The 18816-nt window shown below is 45.6% G+C and overlaps 1 protein-coding gene across 3 annotated transcripts; it reads left to right on the top strand.

Moving 5' to 3' along the window:
- The first annotated feature begins 6342 nt into the window (after positions 1–6342).
- On the top strand, positions 6343–18485 carry LOC100074025 (serpin B6-like). 3 transcript variants are annotated; one of them, XM_003429637.5, is made up of 7 exons: positions 6343–6445; positions 14007–14187; positions 15007–15144; positions 15460–15577; positions 16133–16275; positions 16515–16670; positions 17488–18485. In XM_003429637.5, the coding sequence occupies exons 2-7, from the start codon at positions 14020–14022 to the stop codon at positions 17890–17892; spliced, it is 1128 nt and encodes a 375-aa protein (XP_003429685.2). In that variant the 5' UTR covers positions 6343–6445; positions 14007–14019; the 3' UTR covers positions 17893–18485. The 3 variants fall into 3 exon arrangements, with proteins under 3 accessions (XP_003429685.2, XP_007659849.2, XP_001505689.2); XM_007661659.3 differs by lacking the exon at positions 6343–6445 and adding an exon at positions 7343–7479; XM_001505639.5 differs by lacking the exon at positions 6343–6445 and adding an exon at positions 7370–7479 and having other exon boundaries at positions 14010–14187.
- Positions 18486–18816: the final 331 nt, after the last annotated feature.

Below are 18816 nucleotides of genomic sequence, written 5' to 3'. Positions count from 1 at the left end.
GAGAGGGGAGACTAGTAAACGCTTAAATACCATCATCATAATTATTATTATTAGGCTTCTCAAGTGGGTCAGAGCAAAAGTCCAGTATGACTGAGGATGACAGTGTTGGAGAAGCAGCAGAGGGAGAAAATGCTTTCATTGTAGTCATCTTTCATCTGGTGGGGACAGCAGGGGGAGGAAGCTATGGGAGTTTTGCAAGGAGAACATCAAGTGACTGGTTAATTGTGAACCAAATGCAAAGGCAGGGAAGGAGGGAAGGGAGGGTTGGTGGAAGTGGTCCAGGATCAGGAGCTGGGATCCCCTGGGTTCAAATCCTGGTTCCAAGCCCTCCTTTCCACCCTTCATTCCAGTATATCAACCAATACGAGAGTGGTTGTGTTTCTCCCTCTTCCAACTTGATGTCTCAAAGCATTTGCAAAAAGAGTTCCTTGCATCATTAGGGCTGGGCCTGGCAGCAGAGGAAAGAGGACGGTGAAATTCTAGTTTGGAAAATAATGTCAGGCTGCACTCAATTATCTCTCTCCTGCTAAACCCTCTCTTTCAGCTGTCTCCGGGCCTGCTGTCTCTACTTGACTCCTTTCTGCCTCCTTTGTCTCTAGACCTGCTCGATGTCTCATCTCACCTTTTTTTATTTTCTGGTATTTGTTAAGCCCTTACCATGTGCCAGGCATTGTAGTAAGCGCAGGGGTAGATACAAGCTAGTCAGGTTGGACACAGTTCATGTCCCACATGTCTGTTTATGGTTGTAATTTACTCTTCTGAGCACTTAGTACAGTATTCTGCACACAAAAGCACTAAATAAATACTATCGAATGAATGGGGCTCACGGTATTAACCCCCATTTTACAGAGGAGGGGAACTGAGTCACCAGAAAAGTTAAGTGACTTGCCCAAGGTCACACATCAGTCTTTTCTCTTCAGATCCCTTTGGCTCCTATTGCTTCCTAACCAGAATTCCCCAGAGCTATGTTGTTCTCGCTCTTGTCTCCATTTTGAGGGAGTGGAGCCCCTTGGCCATCCCATTCGGCTCTCAAGGTAGGGCTAACGCCAGACCGGGCAACTAGTGAACCAGACCTCCAGTTCCTTTGGGGTCGGTAGGTGATGGCAAACACTTCACAAAGTCTGGTTGGCTCTGCCAGCCTCCGGACCTGAAGTGAGACCTGCCCTCTAGCCTCACTGGGGCCGTCACGTGTCTTCCTCCTGGGGTGGTGTGAAAAAAGTTCGAGTGGCCAAAAGGGTTTGAAATGGGGCAGAACAGTGTTACGAAAAGGTTGCAGAGAGTTTTGTGCAGGTTTCATCACTTGTCACCGTAGTTGGTCAGGTTCTGCAGGGACCAGCGGTGGTCTGCCCAGAGTGCCCCGGGCACCGAGCCGGGGCCCGGGCTCCTTGGGCGGTTGGAAAGGAATGACAAGACTCTGTTCCCTGGCCTCTAGGACCTCACTAACAGGGCAGCAAGGAAGGACCCAGCCTCCCATGAGAACAAATAACAGACACGGGAAACCCGGCAGGTTTAGAAGCACATGAGAATTTTCCATATGATCTATGGGTGCTCGGGCTTTCTGAAGTGACTGGGCTGTCCAAAGGTTAGGGGAGCTGATCCTAAAGAATAAATCACTCTAAAGAGCAACCAGGCTATCTTCAGCATTTTGGCTCCCACCGTGGGCACTTAAGTATGTCTGCTGGGCCCGATGGAGGTGAGGATTGGAGCAGAAGCCAGGCCATCAGTTAGTAGTGCCTTTGGGTGGACTGGGGAAATGCCTGTTGACCCGTCTTGGGCAAGTTCTAAGGTCATGTTCCAAAATCTCATCTCTCAGTTGGAATTTCTGTCATGGTCTGGTTTCTGTCGTGGCTTTATTGGGATAGGAGGCTGCTTTGAGGCTCACTCTCAGTCTAGCTGGGCATTCATTCATGTTGTAGTAATAGAAGTAGATGAGGAAATGGTATTTATTAAACACCTACTCTGTGCAAAGCTCTATACTAAGTGCTGGGAGAAAAGCCAAGGGAGATATCTAGGGATGGTCTCTAGCACTCCAGGGGCTCACAATCTAAGAATAAGGTGGGGAGGCATTTGGTGACAGATAAGAAAGGGAAGGTGAAAAAAAAACCATGCTGAAAACCTTTCCTGCTGATCAGGGAATGTCTGGTTTAGGCACATAAATAATGTCATAATTTTCCTACTAGGCCAGTAGTGGGAAGTTTTAGTCATCAAGGGCCAGACAGGAGGCCAAGGGGAAGGTAACCTTTTCCAAGATGAGATCAGAGTTCTTCCCTCTGACAGCAGAATACTAGCTCCTTTCTAAGCCAGTTTCCTGGGAAAGGAGACTTAGAGAATGTCTGGATGGACATATCCTTCCCCTGGGCCTATCAACTTGGCTTTTTTTGTGACAACTCTGTATAATTAATGTGTGACTTCTGGCCAACAGGACCCTCCTGGATCTGTCCGGAAGCAGTTGATTAACCTTTTCAGGGAATGAATAATCCCCAGAAACCAGCCTTCTGTAGTAGGTGGGGGTAATCTTTCTGGTAGGAATTGACCCGGTTTCTGAAGGGTTGCGGGGAGTGAGGGGATGTTTCATACAGTATTGACCCCGTTTAGTTTTCCTCCTATGCAACTAGCAAGGTAAAAAAATATAGGGTCTTGTTGGGGGCTGCAGGGAGAAAATCCTCCATCACTTTCATCAACTATTTGCTCATCAAAGCCGGCTTTTATGCCGGGTGTGCTGGGGAGAGGGCAGTGAAACCATTCACTTGCCGTTGCTACTTTTTATACGGTGGTTCATCTGGAGGTGCTCTGGGTTTACCCCAGCTACCTTCCCTTCTGAGGGACAGAAATCAGACTTGTCCATCTCTGTGATAGAAAAAGAATTAGCAGAGAGGGTCGTACTTACACTTCCTGCTTCCGCCTTTCCCCCACCTTTGGGCTCCTTTGCTGGGTGGGCAGGGAAGGGAAAATCAGCCAGGTTTGGGCCTTCTTGGCATCTGGGATCGTAGGTTTAACATGGAGGAGTCAGGGTGGGAGGGGGTGTGGTCTGAGGGCAGAACCCTGTGCCACCTCCCCTCTGTTTTGCTTTTGGTTCTGTCAAGTGGCATCGAGGGGACTCCCTGGGCCACAGATGGCTTATCCCACTGGGCCCTGGAGCAAAGTGAAACTTTTGACTAAAACAAGGGTGGGGCTAATCTAGGGTGCTCATCCTCCACGTATTTCCAGGGCATTTTGGGAGGGGAGGTATTGGCTCAGTGCTGCCTCACTCCCTGCCCAGGAACCTGGAAGGCCCGGAAGGCATGGAGGAAGCAAAAAGGCATCCTTTTCCTTGTCTCTTGGTCTGTCTCTCTGAAAAGACATTTCTTCCTCCCTCTTGGGGCAGCTACAGTGTAAGTGGCCTAGAGTGGTTTCATGCGTTCATGGAGCAAGTTCTGTTCACTGCCCAGAGACTTAGGCTGTGGGTCAGATTTAGGGGACGGTCTACAGAGAGGCCAAAAACACGGTGACTGTCAAGGGCCGGAAGGCCGAGGAGGGAGTCTCCATCACAGCCTCTAGCTGGGCCGGGCCTCGGGGGGATTCGGTTGTGCTCTTCGCTCCAGCCGGGAGTCCTGCCGCGTGGCTGTCTGAGAGCTGGCTTCCATGTGGCTCTAGTTGGTTGCCGGTGGAAGTCTCCAATATTCCAAGTGAGGGTTTGTGCTGCTATGGTAGCCAAATGTGCTACAGAATAGGCCCACGTGTCCTGTTCTTTTTGTAGACTGTGTTTTTATAGGTGTTAATTCCCCCCCCTTCCCACCCAGCCCGTGTCTTTCAGGGAGTACTCATGATGACTAGGGGTTGGGTTTTAGGGTTTTACCCAATTTTGACCCCTAGAGTCACTTTTAAAAATTTGTGTTAAACCTGAAAAAATGTAATTTTGCAAAAGTTAGGTTTGTTTTCTTAACAAATGGACTTACCTATTTATGAATTCATCCTAATTCTGCTACAGTTGACCTTGTCGATCTTAGCGCATTTGGGTGTGAATTGTCGCTCTCTCCACTGTTGTCGGTAGGGTTGACTGGTATGGAATCTGGAAGATTTGGTCATTTTTAAATACGTCATAAATATTTTTTTTTCTGGAAGAATTTCTCCTCTTTGCACACCATAAAATGTCTGGAGTTTCCTTGGATAACTGGCACCTATGGTCACTTTTTTCTTCTCTTTTGTCTGTCATCATTATTCTTGTGCAAATAAAGAGCCCTCACCTCAAAACCAAGATTTGGATATTGTTACATTTTGGATGGAGCTCAAGTCTATCCAGTACCTAAATTAAACAGGTTTGCCTTAATATTGCTCTGTGTGCTAGCAGGTAGCTGTGAAATTGTGTCCATTTATCCATTTGCATCATTTTCAAATGTTGGAAAGGAGTATTATTACAGAAGAAATTCGTGCCATGGAGATGTTGTATGTGAATCATAAATAAAAACTAAAAGAAAACCTGAAAATTTTGAAATTTAAATTGAATTTTTAAATCTGAATTAAAGAAGTGAAACATGGTAATTACCCCCAAATGATTTTTTTTTAAAATGCCAAAAGTCCATACCCTACACTAATATTACTGTCTAGGAAACCAATTTCATCTTTCCTAGGCTTATTTCTCTTTGTGGGAGCTTTTCAATCAGTAGGCTTTATATAGCGCTTATTTTTTGCAGCCTCTGTTCTCCCTGCTAGCCACCAAGGGTGATCAGTGAGAACTTACCAAGCAAAAAATTCTCATCCCTCCCAGCTAAGATGACCAGAAGACTGGGCTATTGCTGACAATCTGAGTCAACGGTCTGCTGTTTCTTATCCATCCCAGTGTGCTGTTCAGCAGCTAAATATAATAATAATAGTATTTATTAGGCGCTTATGTGCCAGGCACTGTACTGAGTGCTGGGGAGGATACAAGCAAATGGGGTTGAACACAGTCCCTATGCCACATGTGGCTCACAGTCTCGATCCCCATTTTACAGATGAGGTGCCTGAGGCACAGAAAAGTGAAGGGACTTGCCCAAGGTCACACAGCAGATAAGTGGAGGAGCTGGGAAACCCGTGACCTTCGAACTCCCAGGTCCGGGCTCTAATAATAATAATAATAATGTTGGTATTTGTTAAGCGCTTACTATGTGCCGAGCACTGTTCTAAGCGCTGGGGTAGACATAGGGGAATCAGGTTGTCCCACGTGGGGCTCACAGTCTTCATCCCCATTTGACAGATGAGGGAACTGAGGCACAGAGAAGTTAAGTAACTTGCCCACAGTCACATAGCTGACAAGTGGCAGAGCTGGGATTCAAACTCATGAGCCCTGACTCCAAAGCCCATGCTCTTTCCACTGAGCCACGCTGCTTCTCTACTACACCGTACTGCTTTCCAAGTACTCAACGGTGCCTGTCACATAGTAAGGCATGTAACAAATATGGTAGTAATAAGCCCTTAACATAGATCATTATTATAATTATTCAATCATATTTATTGAGCACTTACTTTGGGCAGAGCACTGTACCAAGTGCTTGAGAGAGTACAAATGCAACATTAGTCACATTCCCTGCCCACAATGAGCTTACAGTCTGGCAGTGGGGGGACAGATGTCAATACAAATAAAAATACAGATAGGTACAGAAGTATTGTGGGGCTGGGAGGGGGGACAGCAAAAGGAGCAAGTCAGGGTGACACAGAAGGGAGTGGGAGATGAGGAAAAGTGGGGCTTAGTCTGGGAAGGCCTCTTGGAGGAGATGGGCCTTCAATAAGACTGTGAAGCAGGGAGAGAGTCATTGCCTGTCGGGATTTGAGGAGGGAGGGAGTTCCAGGCCAGAGGCGGGATATGGGCGAGAGGTTGGCGACCAGATAGTAGAGATGGGGGCCCAGTGAGAAAGTTAGGGCCACCAGAGGAGCGAAGTGTGCCGCCTGGGGTGTAGAAGGAGGGAAGCGAGGTGAGGAAGGAGGGGACAAGGTGGTGGACTGCTTTAAAGATCATTAAAGATTAAGATGAAAATTTACGGCCCCCAGGAGCCCTAGTGTGAGAAGAAGGCTCATCCTCTGCCACAGTCTATGGGGTGGTGGTCTCTGTTTACGCGACAAGCTTGGATAGTTTCCCAGATAGACCAGGGAACCAAGTTGGACATCCGAAAGACAACCGAAAAAAGTGCAGGAACGAGTTGTGCCAGGGGGTGGAGGCAGAGGACTGTCCAAAAAGGCAACGCTGGGCGGAAAATCCCATTTCTGGCCGGATTGTTTTCGAGGCCCAGGGCCAGGATAATAATTACAATCCGATGTAGCTCTCCCAAGCTGTTAAGGTGGCCCCACATCCTCCCTCCTTTGACCCGCTGGATTTTCTGGAGCGGGGGGACTGAGGAAAAGGAAGAAATGTCCTCCCCCAGCCAGTTTTTGTGGCACAATGGAAGAGCGGCAGGCCTGAAAGCTCTGCCACCCATTCTCTGTGTGGCCTTGGGTAAGTCCCTTAACCTCCCCATGCCTCACCTTCCCCAGCTGTAAATTGGGGGCAATAATACCTGAACCCTACCTTCCAAGGAGTAAATAAATAGTGTAGGGCTCTTTGGTAATAAAAGCGCCACCTAGAAATAAAGGAATTATTATCCCGGGGCTTAGTACAGTGCCTGGCACAAAGTAGACGCTGAACAAATCCCATCACTAATATTAACTGTTAGCTCCTCAGTGGGACCTAGCCTAGGAAGTAGGTTGAGCCATCCTTTCTCCCTCCCATTTAAACTGTGAGCTCCTTATGGGACCCGATGACTATCTCCTATCTACCCCAGCGCTTAGTAGATAGTGATTGAGACGTAGTGCTTATTGTTGTTGTTATTATTTTATTATCATTACAGTTCATTCGATTCTACTTATTGAGCACTTGTGTGCAGAGCACTCTATTAAGCGCCTGGGAGAATACAATACAACCATAAACGGACACATTTCCTGCCCCCAATGAGTCTAGAAGGGGAGAGACAGACATTAATATAAATGAAATGCAACATTAGTCACATTCCCTGCCCACAATGAGCTTACAGGCTAGCAGTGGGGGGAAAGACATCAATACAAATGAATAAAAATACAGATATAAGTGCTGTGGGGCTGGGAGGGGGAAAGAACAAAGGGAGCGAGGCAGAGAAGGGAGGAGGAGATGAGGAAAAGTGGGGCTTAGCCTGGGAAGGCCTCTTGGAGGAGGTGGGTCTTCAATAAGGCTTTAAGGGGGTGGTGAGTAATTGTAGGATTTGAGGAAGGGAGGGGGTACCAGGCCGGAGGCAATGGGCGAGGGGTCAGCGGTGGGCAGGAATGCGTCGGGTCGGAATTCGAACCCACGCCCTCTGACTCCCCAACCCGGAGCTCTTCCCACTGTTGGTGGGTCCCTTTAAAAGCTGTGACTCCGCCGCCTCGGCCACTCCCGAGCTCGGCCCTCTTCCAGCCTCTTCCCGCTCCCGGCCCTCTTCCAGCCTCTTCCCGATCCCAGGACCTGCAAAGGACCAGCCGGTGGGTGAAGGCGCGGGGTGGTGGGGAGCCGGCCTGCGCGGAGCGCTTCGCACAACGTGGGCCTCGGGGGCCGTGGCGCACAGTCCTGCCCCCCTATTTCCTGGGTGCAGAGCACTGTGCGAAGCGCCGTGGCCTAGGGGCCAGAGCACGGGCTCGGGGGGGGGGCAGAAGGACGTGGGTTCTAATCCCGACTCCCCCCCCTTGTCACCTCCCCCAGACTGAGCCCCCCTTTCTCTCTGCTCCTCCTTCTCCTGCCCCCTGCACTTCCTCTTTCCCCTCCCCCCAGCACTCTGCGTATTTGCATATATTATTTATTACTCTATTTTGTTAATGATGTGTATATCTCTATCTCCTTGATTCTATTTATCTTGATGATGTTGTCTTAGTTTTTGTTTTGTTTTGCTCGGCTGTCTGGCCCCCCCCTTTAGACCGTGAGCCCGTCGTCACTGGGCAGGGATGGTCTCTATCTGCTGCCCAATTGTCCATTCCAAGCGCTTAGTACAGTGCTCTGCACACAGTAAGCGCTCAATAAATACTACAGAATGAATGCCTGAATGAATGCATACTGAATGAATGAATTTATGATTCTATTTATCTCGACGATATAATAATGTTGGTATTTGTGAAGCGCTTACTCTGTGCAGAGCACTGATCTAATCGCTGATGTAGATACAGGGTAATCAGGTCGCCCCACATGAGGCTCACAGGCTTAATCCCCATTTTACAGATGAGGGAACTGAGGCCCAGAGAAGTTAAGTGACTTTCGCCAGACTACTTGGTTTGTTTTGTTTTGCTTTGCTGTCTCTCTCCCCCGTTTAGACTGTGAGACCGTTTTGGGGCAGGGATGGTCTCTATCTGTTGCCGAATTTTACATTCCAAGCGCTTAGCACAGTGCTCTGCACAGAGTAAGCGCACACTAAATACGATTGAATGAACGAATGAATGAATGAAGTCTGCTGGGTGACTTTGGGCCGGTCACTAAACTTCTCTGGGCCTCAGGGACCTCATCTGTAAAATGCAGATGAAGACTGTGAGCCCCACGTTGGATAACCTAATTACCTTGTAACTACCCTAGCGCTTAGAACAGTGCTTGGCACATAGCAAATGCTTAATAAATACCATCGTCATTATTGTTATTATTATTATATAGCACAGAACTGGGAGTCAGAAGAACTCGGGTTCTGATTCCGGCTCCGCTGTGTGATCTTGGGCAAAGCCCGATTGTCTCTCTTTATTTGCTGTATTGTACTTCCCGAGCGTTTAGAACAGTGCTCTGCACACAGTTAAGCTCTCAATAAATGCGATTGAATGAATGAATGAACTTCTCTGGGCCTCAGTAACCTCATCTGTAAAATAGGGATTGGGAATGTGAGCCCCCTTTTAGACAAGGCCTGTGTCCAACCCGATTTGCTTGGATCCACCCCAGCACTTAGTACAGTGCCTGGCACATAGTAAGCGCTTAAATACCAGAATTATTATTTATTGTTATTGGGAGAGGACACTATAACAGAGTTGATAGACACCTTCCATTCAGAGCCTAGTTTTGAGGTTTGCAATAACATTTGTGATAGAGAAGCAGCGTGGTCTAATGGATAGAGCATGGGTTTGGGAGTCAGAAGGACCAGGTTTCTAATCCTGGCTCTGCCTCTTGTCAGCTGTGTGACTTTGGGCAAGCCTATTAACTTCTCTGTGCCTCAGTTACCTCATCCGAAAATGGAGATTAAGACTGTGAGCCCCACGAGAGACACACTCATTACCTTGTATTTACCCCAGTGCTTGGCACGTAGTAAGTGTTTAACAGGTACAATAATTATTATTATTCACTCATTCAGTTCATTCAGTCATTTATTGAGACTTACTGTGTGAAAAGCACTGTACTAAGCACTTGGGGGAGTACAATGCAACAATAAACAGGCACCTTCCCTGCCCACAACAAATTTACAATCTAAGGCAGCATGGCTTAGCAGTTAGAGCAGCACTAATTGTGAGGAACATTCCAAAATATGACGAAATGGAATTATCCAAATGTTTCCAGTTGCTCTTTTCCCAAACATAAGGGAGTTCATAACTGGCATTTGGCTTCCCGTAAGTTTAAAAGTTCATTTCAGGCTCTGCATCGGCTGGGCCTGAGAGATGGCCGAAGGCTGGATTGAGCCATTTACCCCTCCGATGACCCCGCAGGAAGGAGAAGGGGACATTTTTGGCCCTTCTCTATTTGGTGTCATCACCTGGGTAATGAAAGTTAAAAGTAAAAAAAAAAAAGAACAGGAAAATCTGGGTCTATCTGCTGCCCCCCTCTCCTCCCCTAGGCTGGAACCTCATTGGTTATATTAAAATTGAGTTATTTAGAATTTGGTTTATTTTTGATGTTGTTTTGTGAGAAGTTTGGTAATAACTGTTTAAATGTTCACAGCTGGGTGTGAATCTACAACAGGAAACTTCCCGTAGCCCCATGTTGGAAGCCCACAGACAGTTACTTGCAAACTAAATTAAATTACGCCCTTTCAAATCAGTTTGTTGTCAAAATCCTAAATGTATTTTGCAATAAGGCTGAGTTTTGCATAAGGCCTACTGCTCAAGAAGGTCAGCTCTGCTGTCATGGTTCCTTAAAGGGGAGATGAATGCATTGGGTCAGAGGCTGAACACTCTTGGAGCAGTGTGGCATAGTGGAAAGAGCCCGGCCTTGGGAGTCAGAGGTCATGGGTTTGAATCCCAGTTCTGCCACTTATTTGCTGTGTGACTTTGGGCAAGTCACTTCTCTGTGCCTCAGTTCCCTCACCTGTAAAATGGGGATTAAGGCTGTGAGCCCCATGTGGGACAACCTGATTACCTCGTATCAACCCCAGTGCTTAGCACTGTGCTTTGCACATAGTAAACGCTTAAATACCATAATTATTATTGGAGAATTATGGAATTTTTTTCCCCATAGTGTGTAGATGGTCATCAACTCCCAGAGTGCATCAGGGCAAGTGCAAATTCAGGCTTTCGATCACTAATTGAATCCTGGTCTTCCCTGGTCGGGGCCGTTTAGGGAGCTCAGGTTGGTTCCTGGATTCACCCTGAAAAGAAATATGGCCAGTAACCTTTGGTTAAGGGTATATTGCACCCTTGATCTGTCACAATAATATTAACATGTCACTGGATCACTTATCAGCGCATATACTAGTTGGGTGTGATCTTCAGTGACTAGCCTGTAGATCAAGATTTTGCAGTTGGTATCAAAGTTAGTAAAGATCAGAGAGCAATGCACTTTACTGAAATGCACCCCTTTAAAAGTAAAGTAAATTAGCCATGCTAGGAAGAAATGATTTGTAGTTTCTCAACACCCTCTCTAGATTGAGAGAGGTTTCAGGATCTGAATGTGCTGTTTATTCCATGGCAGATTACCACCAATCCTTAATATAAAGTCCCCACCCCAAAATCCTAGCAGCAACAACTGAGCGGAGACTTTCCAGTAAACAACTGCTCTTTGTTCTGGTACCATAGCACCGGTTTCTTTTTTCTTTAATTTCCCTTGGGGACTACTGATCTGAAAGGATTGTTTTGCAGATTGTTGATCTTTGTTTTTAAATCTTCCAGAGAGTCTGTGGATATGAAGTCAAAGAGCTTCATTTGAAAAATAATGTATAAACGTGGTAATCAGTTTTTGCCCTCTGCAGTTTGTCCTTAATGGTTTCAGGACTTGCCATTTCTCTTCCCAGTTGCTTTTGATTTTTCTTCCTCTGTGTCTGGGGAGTGGAAACTACCTGATGGTGATGAAGCCTTGTTTTACATGGGGAAGTTGCCATCTGTAGCTCTGCCAACTCTCTTCCCCCAAAGCCCACTCCCTCATGCTCCTCCTTCCTTTTTCTCCTTTGTAACCAGGGAAGTGAATCATGAATACGTGGTAGGCCCGGAATTCTTAGTTATAGCAACAAAGTATAAGTCACAGATTTATGAGAATTATATGACTTTTGAAAGCCTTAATGCAAATAGAAATTCATACAGTGGACTTTAAGTCGAGCAAGATTTAAAATGTACTAGCTTTCATTATCATCAGTGGTATTTATTGAGTACTTACTGTGTGCAGAGTTCTTTAGCAAAACTACCTCCCTTCTTCCCCTCCCCTCTCCCAGATTAATATAAAAGCTCTCGATTTTACTCTCGGTTCCTTAGAGAATTGAGCTTAAGTCTATCACTTGCCCCTTGGAAATTATTGCATCTTTTATCGTCAAGCTACTCTTACTGCAGCTGTTGTGGAAAGATGCCTTTAACCCAGTACTAGTTTATTTTTGCAGGCTTGAAGGCCCAAATCCTAATTTGGTTTAAAATAACAGTACTAATAATAATTACAATAATTGCAGTATTTAAGCCCTACTGAGGAATGTCCTTAGTGTTGGAGTAGATCCAAGATATTCATGTCAGAAACAGCCCGTTTCCCTCAGTGGGCCCACTGTCTAAGTAGGAGGGAGAGCGAGTATTGAATCCCCATTTTACAGAAGAGAAAATTAAGGCACAGAGAGGTTAAGTAGCTTGTCCAAGGTTATACAACAGGCAAGTGGCAAAACTGGGATTAGAACCCAGGTCCTCTGACTCCCAGGCCCTTGCTCTTTCCCCTAGGCCTCTGCTTTAATCAATCAGTGGTATTTATTGAGCACGTATTATGCGTAAAACACTGTACTAAGCGCTTTACTCTGAAATCAGCTGTATTTATTGGGTACTTCATTATGTGCAGAGCACTGTACTAAGTGCTTGGGAGAGTATTGTACAGTTGGTAGACATGATCCCTGTGCTCAATGAGTTTACAGCCTAGTAGGGGAGACAGACACTAGAATAAATTACAAATGCGGGGAAGCAATATAGTTAAAACATATGTGCAGAGGTGCTACAGGGATGGGGGTGGGTCGTTGATTTTCCTAAAGTGTCATTTATTTTTACAAGCCATTTTTTTCTCTAATACCCAGCAAATGGTTGTCCCTGTCATATCATGTGTTTAGTTGGAGTTTCACTTTTACAACAGCTCTATGGAGAAGCTTTTAAAGCAGCCAACCCATGGAAGAAGGGCATGGGGAGAGTGTCAAGATGAAATTACTGACATATTTTTTGGAAATATGGGAAGTGGAGCCGGTGGGATAATGCTGCTTTTATCCTTTCCCGTGTAAACCTTTTCCCCTGGCATGAGCACTACCCCAGTCCAAACTGGGCTTCCAGCTCATTCAAGTGAATAATTAAGAGGTGTGCGTCATTCTATCTGACTCAGTGTTATCAGGCTCCGTATGTACAGATATATTGATAGTTTGATTTATTGCTATCTGAGCAAGGGAGAGGATTGAGCTGGACTTTTTATAATGACGGTAAATCATTAGCCACAGTACCACCCGGTTTGCTTCTAAATAGGAAGCTGGGAAGGCAAAAGAAAAATCAACTCTCTATAAGGCAGAAAGGTTTAAATTATGGATTAAATCCAGTCTGTATTTTCTTCAACTGAATTCATAGCCAATGAATGCTTGGTGGAGACCTGATTATTGGAACAGCAAAATCCATATAAAATCGCAGCAAAAAAAGATTTTTTTTTTATGTGTTATAAGCACTTAGATATGAGGGTAGATAGGAGGTAGTCAGGTTGGACATAGTCACTGTCCCTGTCCCACATGGGGCTCACTGTCTTAATCTCCATTTTACAGATGAGATAACTGAGGCACAGAGAGGTGAAATGACTGGCCCAAGGTCACACAGTAGACATGTATCAGAGCTGGGATTAGAACCCACATCCTCTGATTCTCAGGCCCGTGCTCTTTCCACTAGGCTACACTGCTTCCTGCTTCCAAACTGCCAGTAGTTTTCTGCACCCAGAAAAGTGGATACTCCAGAAGGACGGATGATGATGATGCTAGATTAAAGATTTCTTTGTTGGTTTTATGGTTCTTGTTAAGCACTTACTATGTGTCAAACACTGTTCTACATGCTGGGGTAATTAAGTTAATTAGGTCAGACATAGTCCCTGTCCCACGGGGCGGGGGTGGCGGGGTGGCGGGGGCTCACAGTCTTAAGTAAGAGGGAGAACAGATATTGAATCCATACTTACAGTTGAGGAATTGGCAGAGCCAGGTTTAGAACCCAAGTCCTCTGACTCCCAGGCCCGTGCTCTTTCCACTAGGGAAATGGCATAGCATAGTGGATAGAGCCTGGGAGTCAGAAGGTCATGGGTTCTAATCCCAGCCCCATGACTTGTCTGCTCTGTGGCCTTGGGCAAGTCACTTCATTTCTCTGTGTCTCAGTTACCTCATCTGTAAAGTGGGGATTAAGTCTGTGAGCCCCATGCAGGACAGAGATTGTGTCCAGCACAATTTGCTTGTATCTACCACAGTACTTAGTACAGTGTCTGGCACATAGTAAGCACTTAAATACCATGATTATTATTAACATTAGGCCACACTGCTTCTTGGGATGTCCAAAAAAGCCTACTCCCTGGTACCTAGACGAATAGGTGGTTAAAGCCGGATTAAGCCTTGCATTTTACAGAGCGCCTTTTTGTTGTTTTTTTATAGTAGACTTCAAACTATGAGTACTCTCACCGCAGCCAGCAGCACCTTCGCCTTAAACCTTTTGAAAATTCTAGGGGAAAAAGACCCCCAGGAAAATGTGTTTTATTCTCCCCTGAGTATCTTTTCTGCCCTGGCCATGGTCTACCAGGGAGCAAGAAAAAATACCTCCGCTCAGATGGCACAGGTAGGTGTGTCGGTTTGGAATCAAGGATTCCTGGTAGAGTTCCCACTTTTCATTTTAGGTGTGGTGGGGCAGGGCCTGGGGAGAATTCCCACTTTTCATTTTAGGTGTGGTGGGGCAGGGCCTGGGGAGAAGGAAGAGGAGAGAAAGAGGGATTGGGAGGAGAAGAAGAGGGAGGGAAAGCTATTCACAAGTTCTTCAACAACTGCCACTTCTGGATCTCTGCCGGGCACAGAGCTGGGGGTGGATGGCACGGGGAAGGAGGAGCTGAGGATCGAAGCCAGTTCTCACCCTCTTGCCCCCGGTTTCCAAAGGAAGGGACCCCTCTGCCTGTCTGAGGGGACAGTGGGAGTAGCCGGGGTACTTGGGCACTGGGCAGGTTTTAGGTCAAGAACTGGACCCCTGCGGGATCCCTGAGCCACACAGATGGGGCAAGACGGGCACGTGCCTCTCTTCGTGAGGCTGGGCAACTGCTCTCACCCAGCCCCTGAGACTACCACGGCTACCATGGAAACAACTTCAGCATCCTCCTTCAGAGGATGTTAGGACCCTAGAGAGCTCCTAAATCCCTTTCTCAGTGTTTGGCACAGTGCTTTGCTCACTGCGAGGCCTCAATAGTTACGACGACTGCCATTTATTTATGGAGATAAATAGTTCATCGTGTGGTGTCCCTTTCCTGTTGGAATCCAAGAATCCAACCTATCCTTAAACCATTTTATTTCAGCATTAAGATAGGAAAAAGACTGTTAATTTCAGCAGAAAGGTATGTGGTTTTTTAAATTAGGACAGAGCTGAAGGTTTTAATTTTCTTTTTTTCAACAGGTGCTTGCATTAAACCAAGATGGAGAGTTTCGCCAGGGTTTGCAGGCCCTTCTCACTGAAATTAACAAATCGGGCACACAGTACGTGCTTAAAACTGCCAACAGACTCTTTGGAGAAAAGAGCTATGATTTCCTTTCTGTAAGTTGGAGTGATAATAGCCGTATGGTGAAGTGTGGAGGGTAATATTGCTGGATGACATAAACATTTCCAGAAAAATTGGCTCAATTACAATAATAAAACATTTTGTGAACTTTCATTTTATGAGTTAATCTCTCCAAGAGGAGGATTGCATAACAGAGCAAATCATACAGTGAAAATATTATTTGTGCATGTAGTTTTGCACATGTAGAAAATGTGAGTTTTCTCAGTAACGGGATGAAATTTTACTTTCACAATCATAATTAAAAACCATCTGGGTTTATGATTTTTGTTTGTGTATTTTGTTTGTCTTAGTCTTTCAAAGAAGACTGTCTCAAGTTTTATAATGCAGAGCTTGAACAGGTTAACTTTGCTCAAGAATCTGAGAAATCCAGAGAACACATAAATGCTTGGGTAGAAGGCAAAACTGAAGGTAAGAAATTCCTTCAGTCCATTTCCTGAACCTTTTTGACAAGTAAGCAACCTTTGTAGATCTGCAGACTTGTAGACCTGTAGACCCCCATCCAACCTATATCCTGCCATCGGAGAGCTTTGAAATCGGCCTCCAATGACAAGAACACCTGCCTTTCCTCCTGGAAGACTTCCCTGATTAGTTCAGAACTGTCTGTTATTTCACACTTCCCTTGCCATTGGCATATATTTGTTTGGTTTAAGCGTGCTCTACATGCAGTCTGCTCCACAATGTAAAAACCAAATCTCTGCTTCCTTTATGACTTATCTCCCCACTCCAAGGGGACACCTCTGAGGGGGGTGGAGTGCATCTAACCAAAGCCACCTAAGCACCCTGAAATAGAACCGCCCCTCCCCAGGAATGCTCAAGAAATGATGAAGAATTTGTCTTCCAATATTTGATTCCGGTTGTAATCCTTACATTTAGTACAATTTAAATCCTAGTCCTGCAAATATCTTGCTGTTTTCCTGCAAAGGGCATATGTCTGAGCAACAAATCTGTTTTCTTCTTTTCAAGGAAAAATTTCAGAGCTGTTATCTGCAGGATCCATTGACCCACTCACCAAACTGGTTCTTGTGAACGCTCTCTACTTCAAAGGAAAGTGGGACAAAGAGTTTAAGAAAGACAATACCCGTGAAAGGGCCTTTAAAATTAGTAAGGTAGGGGAAACCTCTGTATGTTCATGCAGCTGTGATTTAGAAATGAGGTGGAGAAAAATATTGACTGTGGTTGCTAAAATGTGTACCAATACTTCATAGCACAGAAATTCATATTTTCCCCATCTGACCCTTTCGGAATTTGGGTCCCATACATAATCATTTTTAGGAAGTTACAATGAACTCCTGTCTGCCTCTTTAAATAATCTGTTTTTGACTCTGTGATTTTATTTTCTTTTTAGAGTAAGGAAAAACCAGTTCAAATGATGTACAAGAAAGCTACCTTTAAATTTACCTACATTGGAAAGGTGTCCACCCAAATCCTGGAACTCCCATATGTTGGTGAGGAGCTCAGTATGCTTATTATGCTTCCAAATGAGAACACGGACCTCAGCACGGTGAGATTGGGCAGGGAATGGGATGCGATGATCCTGGACAAGATGAACATCCCTAAATGACTAGTGCTTAGAACAGTGCTTGGCACATAGTAAGCGCTTAACAAATACATTATTATTATTATTATTCATCGAGAACTTGATCAAGCAATCATTCGAGCACCTGCTGTCCAGAGCACTCTAATAATTACTATTGTTATTTTTATTTACTTTTATTTACAGTATTTAGGCACTTACTATGTGCCAGGCACTGTACTAAGCACTGGGGTAGATACAAGCCAATCAGGTTGGACACAGCCCGTGTCCCACATGGCACTCACTGTCTTAAACAGCGGAGAAGCAGCGTGGTCTAGTGGATAGAGCACAGGCCTGGGAGTCAGAAGGACCTGGGTTCTAATCCCGGCTCTGCCCCTTGTCTGCTCTGTACCTTGGGCAGGTCATTTCACTTTTCTGAGCCTCAGTTACCTCATTTGTAAAATGGGGATTGAGACGGTGAATCCCATGTGGGACAGGGACTGTGTCCAGCCTGATTAGTTTGTATCTACTCCAGCGCTTAGAACAGCGCTTGACACATAGTAAGTGCTTAATAGTAAGTGCTTAACAAATACCACCATCATCATTATTCTCTGTCCAAGCAGATAAAGGAGGATAAATCTGGAGGAGTGGAGAAGTATGGACCCAGTGTCCAAGCTGAACTTCTCTTGTTCTGCTCCTGCCAGTCAACCATCAGGGGAGGGGATGGAGGGCATGGAGGAGCTAGGGTAACTGTGCCCAGCTGAGCTATCTCCCAGACCTAATGCTGAGCAACTCTTGTTCCCAGGTGGAAAAGGAACTTTCCTATGAGAAATTTGCGGATTGGACCAACCCGGACATGATGGACAGTACCGAGGTGGAGGTTTTCCTTCCCAGGTTCAAACTGCAAGAGAACTACGACTTGAAGTCTGTCCTTATCCGTTTGGGCATGAGTGATGCCTTTGAAGAAGGCAGGGCCGATTTCACCGGCATGTCCAGCAGAGGAGATCTGGCCCTGTCCACAGTCGTGCACCAGTCCTTTGTGGAGGTCAATGAGGAAGGCACAGAGGCAGCAGCTGCCACTGGAGCCATCATGATGGTGCGATGTGCAATGAGGTCACCCAGATTCTTCGCTGACCATCCTTTCCTTTTCTTTATCAGGCACAATCAAACAAAGAGCATCCTATTCTGTGGCAGGGTCTGTTCCCCATAGAGAGATGCAGGCACCGCTATAAAATCCTTCTCCCCGATCAGCTTCCAGCTCTCAGAAAGCCGTACCCCGATATATCTGCAATCACAAATTGCCTTACCTAAATGGAAATAATCCAGAAATAGAACGATTGGTAAAGTGTTGAATAAATGAAAATGTGAGTCGTGTTGTGTGGGGTGGAGGTGTGAGGGTCAAAATTCACCCAAATGTAGATCCAGAGTTCATTAGTACGCATCTGCTCACTGCCCAAGGCTGTTTCATTTGCAGTCTATTAGTTCCCACATATTTCTTCACCTAGAGACAGGAACATCTTTACCATAGTGCAACCTGAGATCTGCTGTCTGCAATAAATGCCTGGGATGAGCTTATAAAGCAAAGGACTCTTAAATTTTATTTGAACAGAAGTGCAATGTGGAATTTAACAAGGTCCTTGAATGTTCAGAACACGCGCTTACATCTCTATCCCAAGCATCCATTTCTTAAGACATGGGAAGAAATTTTTTGAAACTCAGATTTTGATTTGAATACTGGTTTACATAAGGATCTGTATTATTTTTATTAAGAACTAAATAAATTCTATAAACCCTCAAGAGAAAGCAATGGTCCCATGATTTTTCTGCCTCTCCCATGTGTTTCTTGTCTCCTTTTCCCTTCTTTCCTACTTCCTCCCCTCCGAGCTGACTCTTTTTTTTCCTTCCCTCCTCCTACTCATCCAGCCTCTTTCCCCACACCAGCTTTTCCTTCACAACTGACAAGCTATGAGCCCATTTCACTGACAAACTGAGACCGGAGTCATTTCAGGATCCTTCCTCGGTACCAGGGCAGTGTGGTAAATAGGGCTGGCTTTTTCTTCCTGCTTTAATCTTCTTTCATAGAGTTCTATCTCATAGGACATCCAGAAAGAGAGGCCGGACCGTGCTTGAAGCC

Source organism: Ornithorhynchus anatinus, chromosome X3 (genome assembly GCF_004115215.2).
Source record: "Ornithorhynchus anatinus isolate Pmale09 chromosome X3, mOrnAna1.pri.v4, whole genome shotgun sequence".
Classification (NCBI taxonomy): domain Eukaryota; kingdom Metazoa; phylum Chordata; class Mammalia; order Monotremata; family Ornithorhynchidae; genus Ornithorhynchus; species Ornithorhynchus anatinus.
The sequence above is the reverse complement of the archived record's forward strand: the minus strand, read 5'-3'. Positions and strand labels throughout refer to the sequence as shown.

Excerpts from the sequence above, each read along its gene's own strand:
- LOC100074025 (XM_003429637.5), top strand. The coding sequence starts at position 14,020 with ATGAGTACTCTCACCGCAGCCAGCAGCACCTTCGCCTTAAACCTTTTG. Across the intron at positions 14,188-15,006 it reads CCTCCGCTCAGATGGCACAG|GTGCTTGCATTAAACCAAGA; the intron begins GTAGGTGTGTCG and ends TTTTTTCAACAG. Across the intron at positions 15,145-15,459 it reads AGAGCTATGATTTCCTTTCT|TCTTTCAAAGAAGACTGTCT; the intron begins GTAAGTTGGAGT and ends TGTTTGTCTTAG.